Below are 18,448 nucleotides of genomic sequence, written 5' to 3'. Positions count from 1 at the left end.
CTATAACCCAAAAGCCATCCTAACATGCAAATTAAATAATATAAAAAATAAATTGACAGACTTGTTCTCATAAAAGTAAATGAAGACTTAAGAGAGCTAAACTATAATATAATTGAACTATTTGGTTCTACTCAGAAGACAGCAATTGGCCAGACTTTGGCTAGCCTCCAAACTAGGTAATAATTTTCTGCCTACTAATCATTCCTTCCATGTTCTACAGATAAAATTTAAAAATTGGTCTTTACTTCCTGCCCTCAACATAAGCAGAGCTTCCAGGCTCTACTAAGTTGCTGTCATATTTCATTTTAGTGGTGTCACATATCAATGGATTCTGTTTTTGAATCTAGCTAAATTATTTTATGGCATATTTCAAAAGAAAAGAATGCTGAGTGCATTGTTATACAACCCAGACGTACATGTTGCAATCTTTGTGTGGACATTGCAGGCGACTGACCAAGTACATTACAGCAATCCGCCATTCGCATCAGGGCCAGAGGAGCTACGCCTTGAGGAGCTGTCAGCAGCGGACCTTGCGTGGGAAGGACGACAGGCTGGAAGAGGAGACCCTGCGAGTCAGACACACTCACCCGGGCCAGCAGGGAGATGCCCTGGACACTGCCGGTGGAGGATGTGGGGCCAGGTGAGCAGGGCAACCCACACCAGGCAGACCAAGACAGAGGCAGCCAGGGAGGCAGGCAGAGATGCTGGGAGCTAAGCCAGGCCCACTTCTGGCAGAACCAGAAGATTCCCAGAAAGCCGCTGAGGGAAGGGAAGGCGGGAGGAGCGGGGGTCAGCGGTCAGTGGTCAGCGGTCAGTGAGTTCTCAGGAACTGGTGGTAGCAAAACAGAATGGGGAGAGGGAGCACCAGGAGACTTCCTTTTGTTTCATCCCAGAAACCTCCTCTTGCTTTTCGCTAGGACAGAGCCAACGGGCAGTCCAGCCCCGGGTAGTGTCTGCACTCCCCCCCACGAGTGTCTGAGAGGCTCGCATCTCTGTCCCATTTTATAACTGAATAGTGCTCAGATTATATAAAGAATTATTATGACTCAACAATAAAAAGACCCAATTCAGTTTTAAAATGGGCAAGGGATTTGAATAGACATTTCTCCAATGAAGAGATATAAATAGCCAATAAGGACCTGAAAATACACTCCACATCATTAGGCACCAGGGAAAGGCAAATGAAAACCCCAATGAGATGCAATTTCACACCCACCAGAATGGCTGTAATAAAAAGGAAGACCATGACAAGTGTTGGCGAGCGTGTGGAGACACTGGAGCATTCATTCACTGCTGGTGTGAATGGTTCAGCCATTCTGCAAACTGCTTGCAGTTCCTCAGAAAGGTAAACAGAGTTGCCAAATGACCCAACCATTCCACTCCCAGGCATAAACTCAAGAGAACTGAAAACATCCATGGGTGACCATAGGATGATTATTCATTATAGCTCCAAGTGGAAACAGCCCAAATGTCCACCAACTGATGGATGGACACAGGAAATGTGGTATAAGCATACAATGGAACATTATTTGGCCACTAAAGGAATGAAGTGTTAATACATGCTACTGTATGGATGAACCTTGAAAATATTACACTAAGTGATAGAGGAGCCAGACAGAAAAGGCCCCAGACTGTATGATTTAATGTACATGGAATATCCAGAATAGACAAATCCCCTACGAAAGGAAGTAGATTGGTCGTTGCTGTGGGCTGGGGTGAGGTGGGAGTGACTGTCAATGGGGATGGGGTCCTTTTAGGGTAGCAAAGTTTTTCTGGACTTAGTGGTGCTGATTGCAAAAGTCTGTGAATATACAAAAAAGCATCAGAAACACACATTAAAAGGGTGAATTTTATATTATTTGAATTATAATTTAAAAAAAAGCTAATAAGTGACTGCTGCCTCCACCAAGAGCAATTGCACCTCCGGCTGTTAGGATGAGTGTGAACAAACTTGCGCATAGGACGGCTTCTATACAATCACGGTGCACGCAGCGGCACACGCTGCGGGGCCTCTCTGAGGGGAGAACTTGCCTTTGGCCTCTTGGTTCCTGCTACAGAGTAAACCCCGTCCCCACAGAGGCGAGCCCAAGTCCTGAGCCCTCCCACCACCTGGGGACACGGACTCCTTTGTGAACAGAATCTCTGAAGGTTTGGCTAAGGTGAGGCACACAGGAAATGAGGGTGGGCTTTGGTCCTACACAACTGGAGTCCTTATAAGCAGAGGAGTAGGAGGGATGAGACCGGAGGAGACACAGGACAACATGATGGAGGTAAAGACCGAGGTAGGGTTGCCGGCAAACCACGACCAGCACGTCCTACAGAGAAGGCACAGCCCGCCAACACCTTGATCCGGACATCTGGCCTCCAAAACCACGAGACAAATCCTGTTCAAGCCAATCCAGAGGAGTATTTGTTTCTAGCAAACCTGGCAAACTAAGAAAGTTGTTTAGTCTCAGTTTTCTCAACAGTAAAATGAAGACGATAATAATACCTGAATCGGAGTGTTTTGTGGGAATTTCCTAGGCTATTGCAAGGAAGTACTCTGACCAATGCCCAGAGCATTGCATACTTAAATCGCAGTAGGATAAAGATTACTAACGACACGTAGGGCCCCTTCTTAGTCCCTCCTTTGATATTCTAGAACTTGATGCTTTTCTCTGTTAGGTGAACCTTTGCTACGAATGCCTATGTTTTGAAAAACGTGTTGGTTTTAGTATTTTATCTGAGATTCTTAGTTTTTAAATGTTTTACATGACCCAGTCTGTGGAATTAAGAAGCTTGTAGTCTTTGGTTCCCATTCAAGATGTAAGAGGAGGAAATTTTTGAGTTATGAAATGGAGAGAAAGTGCATTTATTTCGGGGCATCCTGAGTATGAGGTGAAACATCCAAGTGGAGATGTCAGAGGAGCTTTGGTTTTTGTGGTTCAGTGTAAATGTTTAATTACTCTCTGAACATAAGCTCAATTACAAAAATTTGAAATTCTGACATTCTGAAATTACAAACATTTCAACAAAGTGGCATTAATGTGGGCAGGAGAAAGAGTGTGGGCTTGAGAGTTAAACAGGTCAAGGTACAAACCCCTGGTCAAGCAGTGGGACCCTATGAATTACCTTAACCTCTCTGAAATAATACTAGCAACCTCAAAATGTTGCAGTTAATATCATGTGGATAATGTATGTGAATTAAGCAAGAATTGAGGATATTCTCAATGTTAGAAGCATTAATTTTCTTTCTAGCTCAATTTTTTTGTGCATGGTCTGGATATTGAACCCAGGTATGCACCCCCCAGCTTGATTTAAAAAAATTCATATAAAATATTTATATGCTGATATTGGCTAATTAATGCCAATAGTTTTATTATCTATATAGCAGGACCTTACAATTAATTCAAACTTTTCTGTGCAATTTTTGTATGAATTGACCAGAGCCACAAAATTCCATATCCTATTCCCGATCTAAATGGGCCACATTAAACTGTAAGGGAATGAATCGTAGTCACTCTGCATCTTGCTTATCATGCTTGTTGAAGATGCCTGGAAACTCAGTATTTGTGTAAGGTTCTATAATCCATGTTTTCTGGTCTCAAAGTAGAAAGTGGAGAAAATTTTACTTAACATGAATAATATTTTGGTTCTACCAGTGGCATATTTGCTTCCATAATGGCAGAAGCTAGCCAGATAACAAACTGAATGTAAACATCAGGGTTCTCCCATACTGCATTGATTGTGTGCTGGAAACTGTTTATCACATTTCCTTACTTAAGTCTAGACCAGGTGATTGGTGGTCAATAAAATCAACGAGAACTGCTTGTTAAAAGCACCACATATGTATCTGTGCCATGTAAGATTTATTGGGTTGGCTGGAAGTCCAATTTTACATTTGATCTTTATATGACTAGAGCTCTTGGGATAACATTTCATGGAGTGGGAGGGAGGTGGCATGAGCCACACAACTGATCAACTTCATGAGCTGGTGTTTCCTGGTGATGGCATAAGCATTGCCAGTCACATTGAGTGATGGACTGCACACATCTGTAATAAAATCAGCTGTTGTCTGGTTGCACCGATGAAAGTAAACTAAAGTAAAGAAGATCAGAAATGGCAGATTATATCAAAGGGTCTTTTCTATTTGGTTTTGGGGTGAATTTTACTTGCCATTGAAAATGTGTATATTTGACCTTCTAAGAATGTTCTTACAAAATCTTAAAGCCTGTTATGAAGACCTGCCTTAGGTAAAACTGTTTACTCCCTTCATATTCATATTTACTCCTATCTGCAACTTGCTTTGATCAAAGAATAGATACAATCTTAGACTGATGTACAGTACGGATCAGGATTGCCTTCTCTCAGGATTTTCCTGGAGCAGGAGAGAGCAATAAATACTTGGTGGCAAACAGTTGCTTCTTAAAATATAGGCTGCAGGCAAAGTAAAAGTTCAGTATAAACAGGATGAACAGAAATCTCAATAAAGCTGAATTAATATTCGCCAGATGGAAAGTGAGCCTCACCTGAATAAATCAGCAGTAGATGAGATTTAAGCATCTATGTGTGCTGGCTTATGTTAGAAGGCGGCAATTCTGACACCAAAGAACAATGTTCAGCATTCTATTTTCAAAGCTAATTCTTTAAGGAACAGTTTCTTCTTTGATCAGAGCTGTTAGAGAAAACACATAGTTCTAGCTTTTAGGCAAGGCTTATGAAAACCGTTTTTATTTGGCAGTGCTTAAACACAGTAGGATTTTCCAGTTCACATATTCCTTTCTATATTTATGTATACATTTTTGAACTGTAATGCACATGTTTTGTTTTCACTACCTATAGGTAAAAGATTCAAACAAGACAAAACAGCAAAACTGGAAGGAAACAGAGTAGGTACCTGCATACAGACTTAAACATACTATTGTGTTTTCAAAGCTGGATTGATAAGTTTTAGATCTGCAGAAATAAAGAGACAAAGCACCTGTGTACCACTTTTATAAAAACTCTGTTCGTTCTTTTATATTATTTTAAATCCATAAATTTTAAGATGCATGATTTTGTTATAAGAGGGACGACTCCATGCCCCAGATGACAGACCCTTCTGGCTCTGCTGCTGCTGAAGAGGACACAAAGAGCTACAAGGAGGCAGAACGCACTCCCACAGCACACCCCCCATGCATCTGAGCTGGGCGTAGCACCTTTACGTAGTCTGCTGATGCTGATGCAGAGAGCAAGCGTGACAGACAGGGAGGGGGCGGGCTGGAAGGCCAGATGGTTTCAAGGAGGGGAGGTAACTGAGGCAGCGGATGGAGCCATGGCCGACTGGTAGCCAACAGGCTGTACTTTAAACCTGTCAAGTTAAAAGGATGCAGAGTGGCACCAAGCCAAAGTGCAGTGCACGTGGGGTGTGGAAACAGAGGTAAAACTTGCAGTCAACTGCAGTCCGCTTGGGTTTTCCTGCGTAAACTTACCCTGAGATAGTCCTGTTATGCCAGGTTTAGGGTGGGGATGAAAATGTCGTGAGAACAGTCCAGGGCAGTGGTTTTGTCCTTGAGATGTCCCTCAGCATGAGTTAGACATGATGATGGCAAAACCTAGCTGCCTCTGAGGACTCTTCACCACAGCTGGTGACCATTATAGAGCCACTCTTCTTCCAGGTTAACAACTGACCCCTATTGCCAATATTGAAAATACTGCAAAGCCTGAAATGTAACAGGCAAATTACTACTTATTTAACTTTCACTATTCGTCTTGTTTTTCACAGGAGCAACATTAGAGTTTTAACCTTTTTTATTTGGTCCTTTTTTATTTATGAAAACTATTTTAAAACCAATCAATTTCTAGCTACAAGAATTTAGTGACAACTCAATCAAACCAGTCATTTGACATTATGTATCCAAAGCCTAAACTAGTAAAAAGTAGATCAAAGCAGTTATTGCTACTATATTATATTATTTTTATAATGTCTAGAAATCAGTGTCTTTTCTGAGTTAAATTAGTTACAATAGAAAGGGAAGTAGCATATATTCAAACCCATATATATAAAAACTACAAAACATACATTTTTACCTCTTTATCGTTGACTTAACATTTAAAGAATAATATAAATTTAACTTTTAGCACTTATTTTTTTAATTAGCATAACTTTTAAGGATGGGTTTTCTTTGGACCTTTCTCTACAGGTTGGGGTTTTAGAATAGTCCTCTCTTCCTAGATGGAGATTAAGAACAGTTACCTCCTTGTTGATTCATTGATTAATCATTGCCTGGTATACTATTTCACAAACTGGGTACTCCTCAAAAAAGTTTCCAAAGTTGAAGAAGCTCAGAACATGCCATGCTGACTTAAGCAGGTTTCTTTGTTGCAGGCTGTGTCAGTACATGGATATAATAATGTTTGACATGAACTAAGAGGGTGGGGAGGGGCTATTAGAGTGAAGAGTTTCAAACTTATTTAACAGTGGAAAATTTGTGAATTTTCAGTTTGAGAAATTCTGACCTGGGTTATGGATCAAATCACAATGAATTCTGGTGCGTCATGCATATCTTCAGAGGCATCTCATCTCTAAAAACAGGCAAAACTGATTATTGGCAGAAGCTTGATTTCAGAGCCATCCTTAGTTTATCGCCCTTGAAAATGAGATCAGTATACACAATGAGTAATTTAGAGTCGGTTATTAAAAAGTTCCCTTACGGGCGGGCCACAGTGGCTCAGTGGCAGAGTTCTCGCCTGCCATGCCGGAGACCCGGGTTCGTTTCCTGGTGCCTGTCCATGAGGGGGGGAAAGTTCCCTTAAGCTTGTTTGTAAGTAATCTCACAACAAGAGGAGATGGAAGAAAGCAGCCAACCAGCTAGTAAAGGTTTCCTAGCACTGAATGGTAGCGAGCATCAGATTAAATATTATATGATTTCTACTTCACTACCAAAATTACCTCCCCATGGGGTATTTACTGTATCGAGAATGAGATTTAGAATCTTCAAATACAAATGTTGGTGCATGTTTAGGTATCTTCATAATTAGTTGAAAAGTAGTTAGTTAACACAGTAGCTAAAGTGAAAATTAAAAGAAAGGTTGGGGGAGGTTTGTTGTCTCATGTGATGGGAAAGGCTGGAGGGGCGGCTGGTCTCAGACATGAATGAGATCAGGGCTCAAAAGTTCTCAGGATTCTCAGCTCTGTGTTATCTGTGCTGCCTTATTTTCCCCTAATGTCGTGGAAGGAGGAAGAGGCACAGACACAGATGGGTCCAGGTTTTACAACTCCAGTTGCAGTAAGCACAGAGGAAAGCAAGGCTCCTCTGTCCCTGCTTCAGTATATGTCAGTCTCAGAAAAGGACTCTGATGGGATGGGCTCTGGTCACAGCTTGTCCTCGAATTACTCTGGGCAGAGAGACAGGGTGTGTGATTGGTCAGGCCTACGTCCCATGCCCTGACCCCCCATCTTGGCCAGGCAGGGTAGGAAACCATAGTGGGCAGCCCCACAGAATCATGTGCACTGGGCCGGGGAAGGAATGGCGGGAAGAAGGTAAGCCCTTCGCTAAAGAAAGAAGATTTTTGCTATTATTTAAATAAAAATAAAAGTTCACTATAGGCCCATAGTTATTAAAAGCTTTTCTTCTAACAAATGGGTGCAATTACTGAGATAAAATAAAACATCTTTATTTTCCTTGCACTCTGAAACCGAAGGAGGGATCCACTTTGAACTTCAGTGCAAAAGCGTATTTCAGCAGCTTTGCCCTCCGTCTGCCACTCACACAAGCACACGAGGGGCCACTTTGCTCCTCGAGGACTGTGTCCACTGAAGACACGACAGGGAATAGCAACATGAGTCTCCTGGTGCAGGCTGGGGTTTCTGGGGAGAAGAACCCAGCTCCAGCACTCCGCACTCTCTCCCTTTCTCTTCTTTTTCATCATCATTACACTTATTGCTTCACTTTGGCAAATTTAAATGCAGAGGCTCCACGTAGGGCAGGAGGGTTCTCCTCAGCTCCCTGAATGCCCTGCTCTCTGAATATCAATGTGTTCCAGCCCTCACTGCCCTCCTGGACATCCTGCACTGGGCTCTTCTCCTGCTGCCCGGTGAGCTCAGGAGCCCGGTGTGCATAAGCGACACTGTCCCTCAGAGCTGAGATTAAGGGGAGGTGAGTGAGGCCACTCTCCAGTGCAGAACTTTAGGAGGTGCCAAAATCCTCAGTGGTCAGCATAAATGCTATTTTAATGCAACTTTTTAAAAAAAATAAAAGTCAATGCAGGGCAGGCAATGGTGGCGCAATGGCAGAGTTCTTGCCTGCCATGCCTGGGTTCAAGTCCTGGTACCCGCCCATGTGATATAAATAAATAAATAAATAAAACATCAATGCAGCTGTACTCTTCCTTCTGGTAAGCTCTGTTGCTGGCTGTGGCGGGTCATTTTGATTCCTTCTTTCTTTCTTTCTCTTTCTCTCTCTCTGTCTCCCTCCCCACCCCGTCTCTCTCTTTCTCTCCCTCTCTCTTTCTTTGTTTCCCCCTCATTAGTTTGACCAGTGGTTTATTACTTTTCTGTGTTAAAGTTTTAAAATAAATTCATAAATGAAATATTGTGGCTTACTTCATTTGTTTCTAGTAAGTGCTTATTTTTCATTTCATTCATTTGGGTCCTTTTGATGGTTGTTTTCTTTCTGTTATCTTTCATTTTTATTTTTTGTTTCTTAAATCTCAAGAAGGAAGAACTGAGTTTTTTTTCTAAAATCTGTAGTGGATCTTTGTCCAAAGAACAGCTACTCCAGTATTTGATGCTGATTTGCCTTTCATGCAATTGCTAAAGTCGGTGATTTTCCTTCCTAATGAAATGGAAGGTATTCTCAGTCTGGGCCTGTACTTTTTTTCTGGTAAGATTTGTTGTTGGCTGTGGTGGGTCATTTTCATTCTCTCTCTCTCTTTCTTTTTCTCTTTCTCTTTCTTTCTCTCTCTGTTTCTGTCTTTCTCTCTTTCTCTCTCTCCCCCTACACCCTCCCTTTCTCTGTGTTAAAGTTTTAAAATAAATTAATAAGTAAAAGGAAAAACAACAATGCAAAAAAAAATCCACAATGAACAAAATATCAAAATCTTAAACAGAGATAGAATCAATATTTCTGATTTTTTTCTTTTTGCCTTAGGCTCCAAATATGGCTTGGTACTGTTATATATCCTATCTTTTAAAAATGTTTTGGTACTTTGTTCATCATAGATTTTCTGTATTAATTTTTATTTTTAAAATATTGCATTAAGATATTTATCTTAATTATTGAGTTTTCTTGGCGCCCCTTTAAATTTTGCACCTAAGGGGAGTGCCTTGCTTACCTCGTCCTCATCCTCTGCATCCACCTAACAGAGCAGTAAGTGTGACCCACCAGACGCCAGCGCACACCTCCTCAGCTGAGCCAGCCAGATGATCTCACTCAGCTTCATAATTTGAATTAAGAGATGCAGAGACACGACGTAGATGACAGTGGACTCTTGAAGTGAACTGTCACACTATGTGGGGTTGGAGGAGTCACGTCAGGGCTTGCACAAGCCAAGGAGACCCTTCTCGAGAGAGAGAATCAGCAGCGATAAGGGAGTTAAGAGAATGGCATATTTTATCATTTGTTCAAATATTTGCTGCTGTCCTCTATCAGGCCCTTCCCTGGTGCCTCTCTTGTTGGAAAATGATTGCACTTCCTAGTGGACTGACATCAGGTGTGGCCACATGACTCATTTTAGCCAAAGGAGTAGAAGCCAAGGTGACATGCCACCCATGAGCCAGCCACCGAATGTCCCCCCCCACCAGGCTGGTATGACATGGGCGCAGCCCTCCAGCCTGTGGTCAGCAACAAGGGGGGTTGTGGAAGGAGCCACTGCTGCTCTCAAGGAACTCTGAATAAGAAACTGAAGGTTGCTGTACGTCACTGAGATTTGGAGATTGTTACTGCAGTGGAACTTAGTCCAAGCTGACTTATTCAGGGTGAACGTAGTTTCTAGTTTTCCAGTTCCACTCTTCTTGTGGCTTGATTTTGTTTCATTTCCGATGAAATCCTGAGATCACCTGAGTAGTTTTCTGTTCTTTATAACCAACAATTCCTGATGAAACTGATTACAAATATTATTCTTAAACGTTTGTCATGTAAGCGGTTCTACCCTCCTCTACGACAAAGTTAAGTTATATGAATAGACACACTTTGAAAGTTTCATTAACTTTCATTTGGGAGGGAAGTTTAATTTTTTTAGACTGATGTTAAGGATAATTTTTGCCTCTGTGTTATTCTTATTACCCAATGATGGAGATAATCATTTTCTGTCACTTCATGTAAACTGTGATTTTTGCCTTGAAATTCCATCTTTTCATGGCATATGCTGGAAAAATGATTTCTGCCACTTCAAGGTGATAATAATAATATTCACTGGAAATCTGAAAATATTGCCATATCAATCATCATTTAGCTTTGTTATTGGAAAACAAAACACCTTTGTTATTGTTCAATACATAAATCTTTGTGTGGTACTCTTATTCCTTGAGTTTAGCTCAACTGGGTCTTCTCCCCAGGAGGGTGTACCTCATTCCTTTCGGCCACGAGTTTTAGAGTAGCTTTTGGACAGCACCCTTTCTCTGAAAGGAGCAAGCAAAGGGCACCGAGTTAGTGGATTAGATTTTATATAGGTTATTGTTGACGAATAAGACATCTAGTACTGCTTTATACAAAAACATTTTCTGTGCTAAACTGAAATGAGTAAGTTATACATGTTTAAATTATTGTTTCAAAATACTTTAGCAAATAGAGTTTTAGTTCTTTTACATTCTCGTGGGTTGGAAGCACAGAGAGTTTGAGACCTGCTTACAACCACCTAGAGCAAGAGGCTGCACCAACTCCGCAGACCTGTGATCTCTCTCCGTTGCACCTCGGCACAGAGAGGAACAATCCTCTTCTCTGCAATATTCTCATTACTCGCAAGGATGTTTACACTGCACACAGAACGGCCTGATTTTACCAGAACTAAATTAAAAGAATTTTTAAAAAAGAAAAAAACATGAACATATGTTACCTGTTGCACTTATCATCAGGACATATAGATTGTGATATGTTTGATGATATATAGTTAACTGGATGTCATTTTAGTTGCAGTAAATAACATTTTTGCTATACAAATATTTGATGAGATGTCACCATACAACTAAACAAATTTTTTTCCCAGAATACTTTGAAAATGAAGGCATATCAGCAGATCATTTTAAAATGTTGTCTATAATGCAAACCTTGATTAGAAAAGCAGAGCGTATAAAAGAGATTCAACATTTAAAACAAGATTGAGAAAATAATGAATATTTGGGGATAGAAAGGAAAAAAAAATCCTTGCTCCATAGCACAAGCACAAAAGAATGGGTACACATACATTTATTGATCCAGTGGCTGATAAGACATACCAGGATTCAAGGTGAATGTTAGGATCTAAGAATGTGAACTGCTTAAAGCCGTAAAGTAATAATAGTGATTCCAATGACCTATTCTGAAGTATCAACACAATCAATTTTGTGAAGCAATTTTTTATAGCAGCTTAAACTAGATAAAGGGATACAGCAAGTATTATTTATCTATATTACCAGATATTTGTCTTATAAAGCCACTTATTTTTCATGAGTTCATTTTATATGAATTTTGAAGGTCAGAAACAAAATATCTGAAACATATTTTAATTTGGTCAATTGACAACTATTGAATTTCAACCAGTAGTTTTTAAAATGATTTAAAAAATTAACTTCAGCTATCTTTCCTTGAGTGTGGAAGACAACAGGATGTGAGGGATGTATTCATTCATGGGATTTTCTTTATCAGGTCAACTGAATAATTAATATGGTAGAATATTTACAAAAACTTTCCAGGTCTAATAACCTGTGTTGATAGCTGCCCACTCTGGAGGTGACCACTTCATGTAATTCTTTGCTCTTCTTTGTTGTGAAGGGCATGGAAATTCCATCCTACGAGTTTCTTTGTAAATAGAGGTATCATTAAAACATAGACGATCTGAGAAAATTGGGTATTAACACACTAACTCCCTTATTAAGAAGAGAAATCAGGTAGGTAATGTTTGCTGTTCATATAACAGATGAGAAGTACATGTTAAATTCTGTCTGCTGCCTTCTTTTTCCTTGGCAGGTTCATAGTCCTGATAGTGACTGAGAAAAAATTACACCTCCTTACTATTTTGAAGAAAATGTGTAAAGGTTCTCAGAAGAAATGGTCTTTGTTTTTCATGAGTCACTCCACTTCAACAGATGTCCAAAATTTCAACCCAGTTGGCACCACGTTGTCTTTCCATTATTGAGAAAACAAATGGTTTTAACACTTCAAATTTACACAGGGCTCGACAGAGATTAAAGGTTTCTTTTGGTCTTAATGGAGAACGTGTAGCCACTTCTTCAAAGAAAAATTATGCTGTGATTCGATCATCCTAATTAGCATGTGGCTCTAAGTCCTTTTTCCAGACAAGATGATTAATTTTTTAGTTCCAAGGATACTTTTATGGGGTAATTCAATATAGATTATAGTTAGCAGTTTAAGAATTAAAATCATAATAGTAAGAAAAATAAGCTTGAGCTAGAATATTGAAAACTTTCATCATGAATGTGTCATCTAAAATTTTTTGAATTGAAATGTTTTAAAAGTAGTGGCATGTGACTTAATGGGGCTCAGATGTGTGCAGAATAAAATCTCCATCAGAACTAAGATGATGCGATAGATTATAAGTGAGAATACAAATGACTGTAAACACGGATCTCATTCAATTGGGATGGAGAGTTAAAATCTCATTGCTGAAAATGGTGGTATTTTATTTTTCTTGCTATAAGTAAATACCAGTGCTCCAATCTTAACCTCAGGGCCTCTGTCAAAGACCAGCCTTCCTACATCTCCAAAAAATGCCGCAGACCTCTGAGGGCAGGGCCTGAACAAATTCATTGACCTGCTTCATTTTGGGCTAGCAACTCGGTGATACAAAGAAAACCTCTCTCCAATAATCCTCAACCCCTGCCCTGTTCACCTCAAAAGTAAAAGTCAAACTTATACACATCTCTTCAAACTGGTGTCTTTCTTTCCAAGCAGCTGTAAGCAAAATATAATGAAGATTTCTTTCCTAGAGAAGCTTCCTGTCTAGTGCATGTGTGTGGGGGAAGGGGGAACCACAGATAAATACAAAAGTAAAACAATAATAAAATATATAGCATACCAGATAGGGATAAGTGCTATGGAGAAAAATAAAGCAAGGAGGGAACCACGGTGAAGGTGGCAGCAGCTGTGGTCAGGAAGGTCTCACTTGCTAAGGCGACATTTGAGCAAAGATGTAAAGGAAACTGCCCCATGGGGTGGCGCTAGACCAGGTGAGGGAGCTTGGGATGCAAAGGCCCTGGGGCAGGAAGAGGCGTGGCAGTGGGTGATGAACAGCGAGAAGGAGAACGGTGTGACTGGAAAGGGAGTGAGTGGGAGGACATGGGGTGGCAAAGACCAAGGAAAACGGGTCCTGCCGGCCCTGAGAGGCCATCTAAGGACAATCTGAGGAGCGTGGGGAGCCGAAACAGGGTTTTGAGCAGGAGAGTGGCGTGGCATTGTTAAAAGCACTCTTTTGGGCAGGAGCCTCGGTGGAAGCCTAAATCTGGTAACAGGGTCCCGAAGTTTGCGCATGCAAGTACTGGAGGAGGGGTGGCTGGGGTGAAGAGAGGCCCGGGAGGGGCAGCTGTCTGGTTTTTGGGCTGCGACCTCGCAGAAACCTAAGGCCTGGCCCCTCCTGCCCCAGGAACAGGCCAGGAAGGTCCGGGGGCTGCTTGCGCGCTGTTGTCACGGCGACCGAAATCCCCACCCCACCGCCGCCCCCCCCCTTCCGCCTCTCAAGTGCCAGGCAACGGCCTCGGGTTCCCTCCCGCCGAGGCGCAGGGCTCCTGCCCACCCAGCAGCGTCCAGTCCCTGGGGACTGCGGCCGGATCTCTGCAGCCTGCCGCGGCTGCAAGCGTTCTGGCTATCTCTGGGCACCAGAGCGGCTCTGACCCGCCACGCAGCCCCCTTCCCGCACGCACGGCGCGGAACCAGGGTTCCCTGTGCCTGGCTAACAGGCAGCACGACCCGGGAGGACACTCTAAGACCTCTCTGCCACAACTCCGTGGGGACAGTCAACTCCCCTGGGTGACGCCTAAGGGTTCCCCGCGCCTTCTGCAATGCACCAGGCGGGGAGAGGCAGACATCTGCGCCGCCTGCATTGCGCCTCTGCTGGGGTGCGCTGCGCGCAAAGGAGAGGGCCCGTCTGCTGCAAACCCTGGGGTGGGCCGCGCCGGGACCTCGGGCTGCGTTCCCGTGGGACTCACCTTGTGCAGCTTCCACATGGCCCCCAGAGCCTTGACTTCGTGGCTGGAGTGCTTGCCCTCCTCCAGGCACTGGTAGCACACGGGCATCTTGCACTGGACGCAGTACATGCTGTGGTTCTCCAGCTCGTGGTCCGTGCAGGTGGAGACCTTGCGTGGGCTCAGCCGCCGGCTCACGCGGCCCTGGGCCGGGGGCACCAGGCGGTGTTTGGCCAGCGGCCCCCGGGGCGGGTGGCAGCGCAGGCGGCACGGGTCGCAGTAGAAGACGTCGCACTGTTCGCACATGACGGTGGCCTCCTTGGGCGCCTTCTCGCAGAGCTGACACTTGAGGGCCGCGGCTTTGCTCTGCTGGTAGCGGTCGATCACCCCTTCCAGGACGCGGTTCTTGGGGAAGCCGCGGAGCCCCCGGTCGTCCAGGATGAGGCTGCGGTGGCACTGGGGACAGGTGAGGCAGGAGTTGCGGGGCACCGGGGCCAGAGCCGGTGACAGGTGCGTGGCGGGCGGCGGCATGGCCGGGGGAAACACGCGGACGCCGTTCGGGGACTTCTGGCAGGGGGTCGTGGGGGCGCTGGCGAAGCCCCCATAGGAGCCGTAGCCGCTGTCCGCCTCGCTGTATAGGCTCATCTTGTCCAGGTCCAGATAGTCATAGTCGGAGACCCCGGAGCCCGAGGCCCGCCGGCTCTGCGGGGACTCCGACTCCGGGGTCTGCACCAAGATGTTGCGCGCGCACGCCTGGCACACATTGTGGGAGCAGGGCAGGATGATGGGCTCCCGGTAGAAGGAGCCGCACACCGGGCACTTTAATTCTTCTTCCATCTCTTCCATGGGGGCCCGGCTGGAAGCGAGGCAGCGGCCGCTGCAGCGGGGGCCTGAGGTGGCGAAGGAGCCGACGGGCCTGCCGCGTCCGGTACCCTGGCCAGCCGCGGGGTGCTGTCGCCTCCCCCTCGGCCTGGCGCCGGCTCCTCGAGACGCGCGGGCTCTGAGGCTCCCCGAGTCTCTCCGGCTCTGATGTCCCCGAGTCGCGCTGGCTCTGTGGCTCCCGGAGATGCGGCGCCGCACGCCCACCCCCGCCTCCCGCCCTTCCAGTCCCGCCCCAGGTCCCGAGCCGCGGCGATTGGCCGGCGGGCGGTACCTCAAAGCCCTTATTGGCCCCGCGCCCCGTCCGTCTCCCCTCCCCGCAGGCGGGGGGTTCGGTGGGGGGCCTGAGGAGGAGCAGGGCCTCGGCTCTCCGGAGTCGGTTCCGGGGGGGCGGCGCGCGGGGGCGAGCGGGCCGGGCGGGGGGACTTGGAGAGGTGACGCACAGTCGCCCGGCTTCCTTCCCACCTCGGAGCCCGAGGAATCGTCCCCCGCAGCGGGGCCGTCCCGCGGGGACTGCCGCCCGCCCACCGTGCGCGCCCCGGCGCCGTCCCGCCGCGCGAGCGCCGCGCCGAGCCGAAGCCCCGCTCCTCCTTCTCCCAGCCCAGATCCCCCGACCCCGCCGGGCCCTTCCCCCTTCCCCGCCTGCCGGAGCCGGCCCTGGAGCCCCCCTGGGCGCCGCCTCTTCGCTTCCTAGGCCCTCAGCCTCTAGTCTCTCCAAGGGGACCCATGATATCCAGTGTCTGGCAGGGGGTCGTGGGGGCGCTGGCGAAGCCCCCGTGGGAGCCGTAGCCGCTGTCGGCCTCGCTGTACAGGCTCATCTTGTCCAGGTCCAGATAGTCATAGTCGGAGACCCCGGGGCCCGAGTGTCTAGTGTCGCGCTGCGATTTAAGCCAGGTAACCCGTGTGAAGGCTCGAGCTGTGAGTCGGGCCTGGCCTCCACCTCCCGCGTCGTGTAGGCTTTCAGGTAGCGCAGGGGCCCCTCTGCGTCGTGGGACCGCGCCTCTGCCCTCGCCCCAGCCCCCGCCTCCCGGCAGCCCCAGCGACCCCTGGTTCAGTGGAGGCGGGAACGGGTTTTCCGGGCGCCCATAGTGTGAAGCACAGGTGAAGCACTGTGTCACTGCAGAGTCTAAATGTGTCACTGCAGACTCCAAATGTATCACTGCAAAACCTAGATGTATCACTACAGAGCCTAAATGTATCACTGCAGAGTGAAAATGTCACTGCAAACCCCACATGTATCGCTGCAGACTAAATGTATCACTGCAGACTCCACATGTATCGCTGCAGACTAAATGTATCACTGCAGATCCCGCATGCATCACTGCAGACTAAATGCATCACTGCAGACCCCACATGTATCGCTGCAGACTAAATGTATCACTGCAGACTCCACATGTATCGCTGCAGACTAAATGTATCACTGCAGACTCCACATGTATGGCTGCAGACTAAATGTATCACTGCAGATCCCGCATGTATCGCTGCAGACTAAATATATCACTGTAGATCCCGCATGCATCACTGCAGACTAAATGTATCACTGCAGACCCCACATATATCGCTGCAGACTAAATGTATCACTGCAGACTCCACATGTATCGCTGCAGACTAAATGTATCACTGCAGATCCCACATGTATCGCTGCAGACTAAATGTATCACTGCAGATCCCGCATGCATCACCGCAGACTAAATGCATCACTGCAGACCCTACACGTATCACTGCAGACCCCACATGTATCGCTGCAAGACTCTAAATGTTCACCTCCAAACAACCCTTTGAGTGCGCGCGCCCGAGCGCTACCGCCCCTTCCGGCATGGTGAGCCCCTCCCGCGGGTGCTGAGCCTGTCACCTGGGCAGAGGGGGTGGTACCGGAAGGGCTTCAGATCCCACGTATTAAGCACCCCTTTTCTCTCTCCCCCCACGCGACGCTAGAGGTATCATCCGGTCCTGGCCCTTACATGCAGAACTTTTCATTTGAGGGTGGGGAACCAGCCAACCTAGCAAACAAGTCCAATCACAAAAACTTGTCAAGTGACATTAGGAGGCAGTGGCTTATTTGACATAAAAATAATACATGGCTGCCTCACGGTGAGTGATTAATGAAGTAAATGACAAAAACTCCAAGTGCTAAGCAATCTACCGATTTTACACCTAGAGAAGAGATAATTTAGCTATATTACCTTGAAAAATACTGACTGTTTATAACCCCACGCTTGGAGAAATAGTCCAATAAACTAAGTTATCGCTCTAGCACCTTCTTCAGTTGCAAAAAGAAAAAGGCATTAATGATCGTGTGTGCGTGTGTGTGTGTGTGTGTAGGGGGAGAGTCATTACTATATAAAGCTCCATCTTAATCACTAATGCTTTGTGATTTATTTTGCTGTCTTAGAGTTCTTTTAATCCTTAATGTAATTTTATTGAAATATACTCATACCATATAATCCATCCAAAGTATACAATCAGTGGCTCACATTATCATTATATAGTTGTGTATTATCACCACAATTTTAGAACATTTTCATTACTCCAGAAAAGAAATAAAAATTAAAAAGTAAGCCCAAAATATCCCATACCTCTTGCCACCCCATTATTATTATTATATTATTATTATTACTTGTCTTTATTTTAATACTCATCTACCCATACACTGGATAAAGAGAGTGTCAGTCACACGATTCCTACAATGTGTGATCTATTTTTAACCTGGCTTTTAGCTAGTTGATCACAGAGATTTCAAAAGGCATATGTATTCTGTTTACAGGCATATTTTTCGAACCATGGTTGAGACATTATCTGTACTTAAAGGGTACATCTAATTTATGGGCCCCAAATTTGTTAATAACAAGTAATTATTGAAAAACTATTAGAAAGGAGTGTTGATGGCACTCATAATTTACAGTCCTTTCCATGGAATCTGCGTGGGTTTGTTCAAAGCCAGAGGGGTTTTGAATATCTCAGGATGAGCAGCTGTGACTTTTTCTCTGAGTTTGGGTCTCTCTATGACAGGGTATGATCTGAGAGGTCTGCTATTAGCAGAAAGCTTATCCTTGAATCAAAGCGAAGGATGATTTTAGGAATATCTGAGAGCATAATAACTCTGTTGTTTTCACAAAATGTTCTTGTAGAATGTAGATATATAGTACAGCCAATATATGATTTGATCTATTATGAAGTATCTTCATATGATTTAATCGTTAGATCTATTCAGTCAGGAATTAGATAAACAGTCATTCCCAGGAAAGCTCTAAAATGACTGTCTTTTAACGAGCACTC

At 45.0% G+C, this 18,448-nt stretch overlaps 1 protein-coding gene across 4 annotated transcripts in view; it reads right to left on the bottom strand.

Annotated features, from left to right (window-relative positions):
- TRIM9 (tripartite motif containing 9) overlaps positions 1–15,337 on the bottom strand; it is a 116,673-nt gene extending 101,336 nt beyond the window's left edge. For all 4 annotated transcript variants that reach the window (XM_077126780.1, XM_077126779.1, XM_077126777.1 and 1 more), the window contains exon 1: positions 14,318–15,337. In XM_077126780.1, coding sequence (XP_076982895.1) covers positions 14,318–15,139 — 822 coding nt within the window. In that variant the 5' untranslated portion in view covers positions 15,140–15,337. The remainder of the gene's footprint in view (positions 1–14,317) is intronic.
- Positions 15,338–18,448: the final 3,111 nt, after the last annotated feature.

This window comes from Tamandua tetradactyla, chromosome 14, assembly GCF_023851605.1.
Source record: "Tamandua tetradactyla isolate mTamTet1 chromosome 14, mTamTet1.pri, whole genome shotgun sequence".
Classification (NCBI taxonomy): Eukaryota; Metazoa; Chordata; class Mammalia; order Pilosa; family Myrmecophagidae; genus Tamandua; species Tamandua tetradactyla.
Note: the sequence above shows the minus strand (reverse complement) of the source record. Positions and strands in the feature narration are given on the sequence as shown.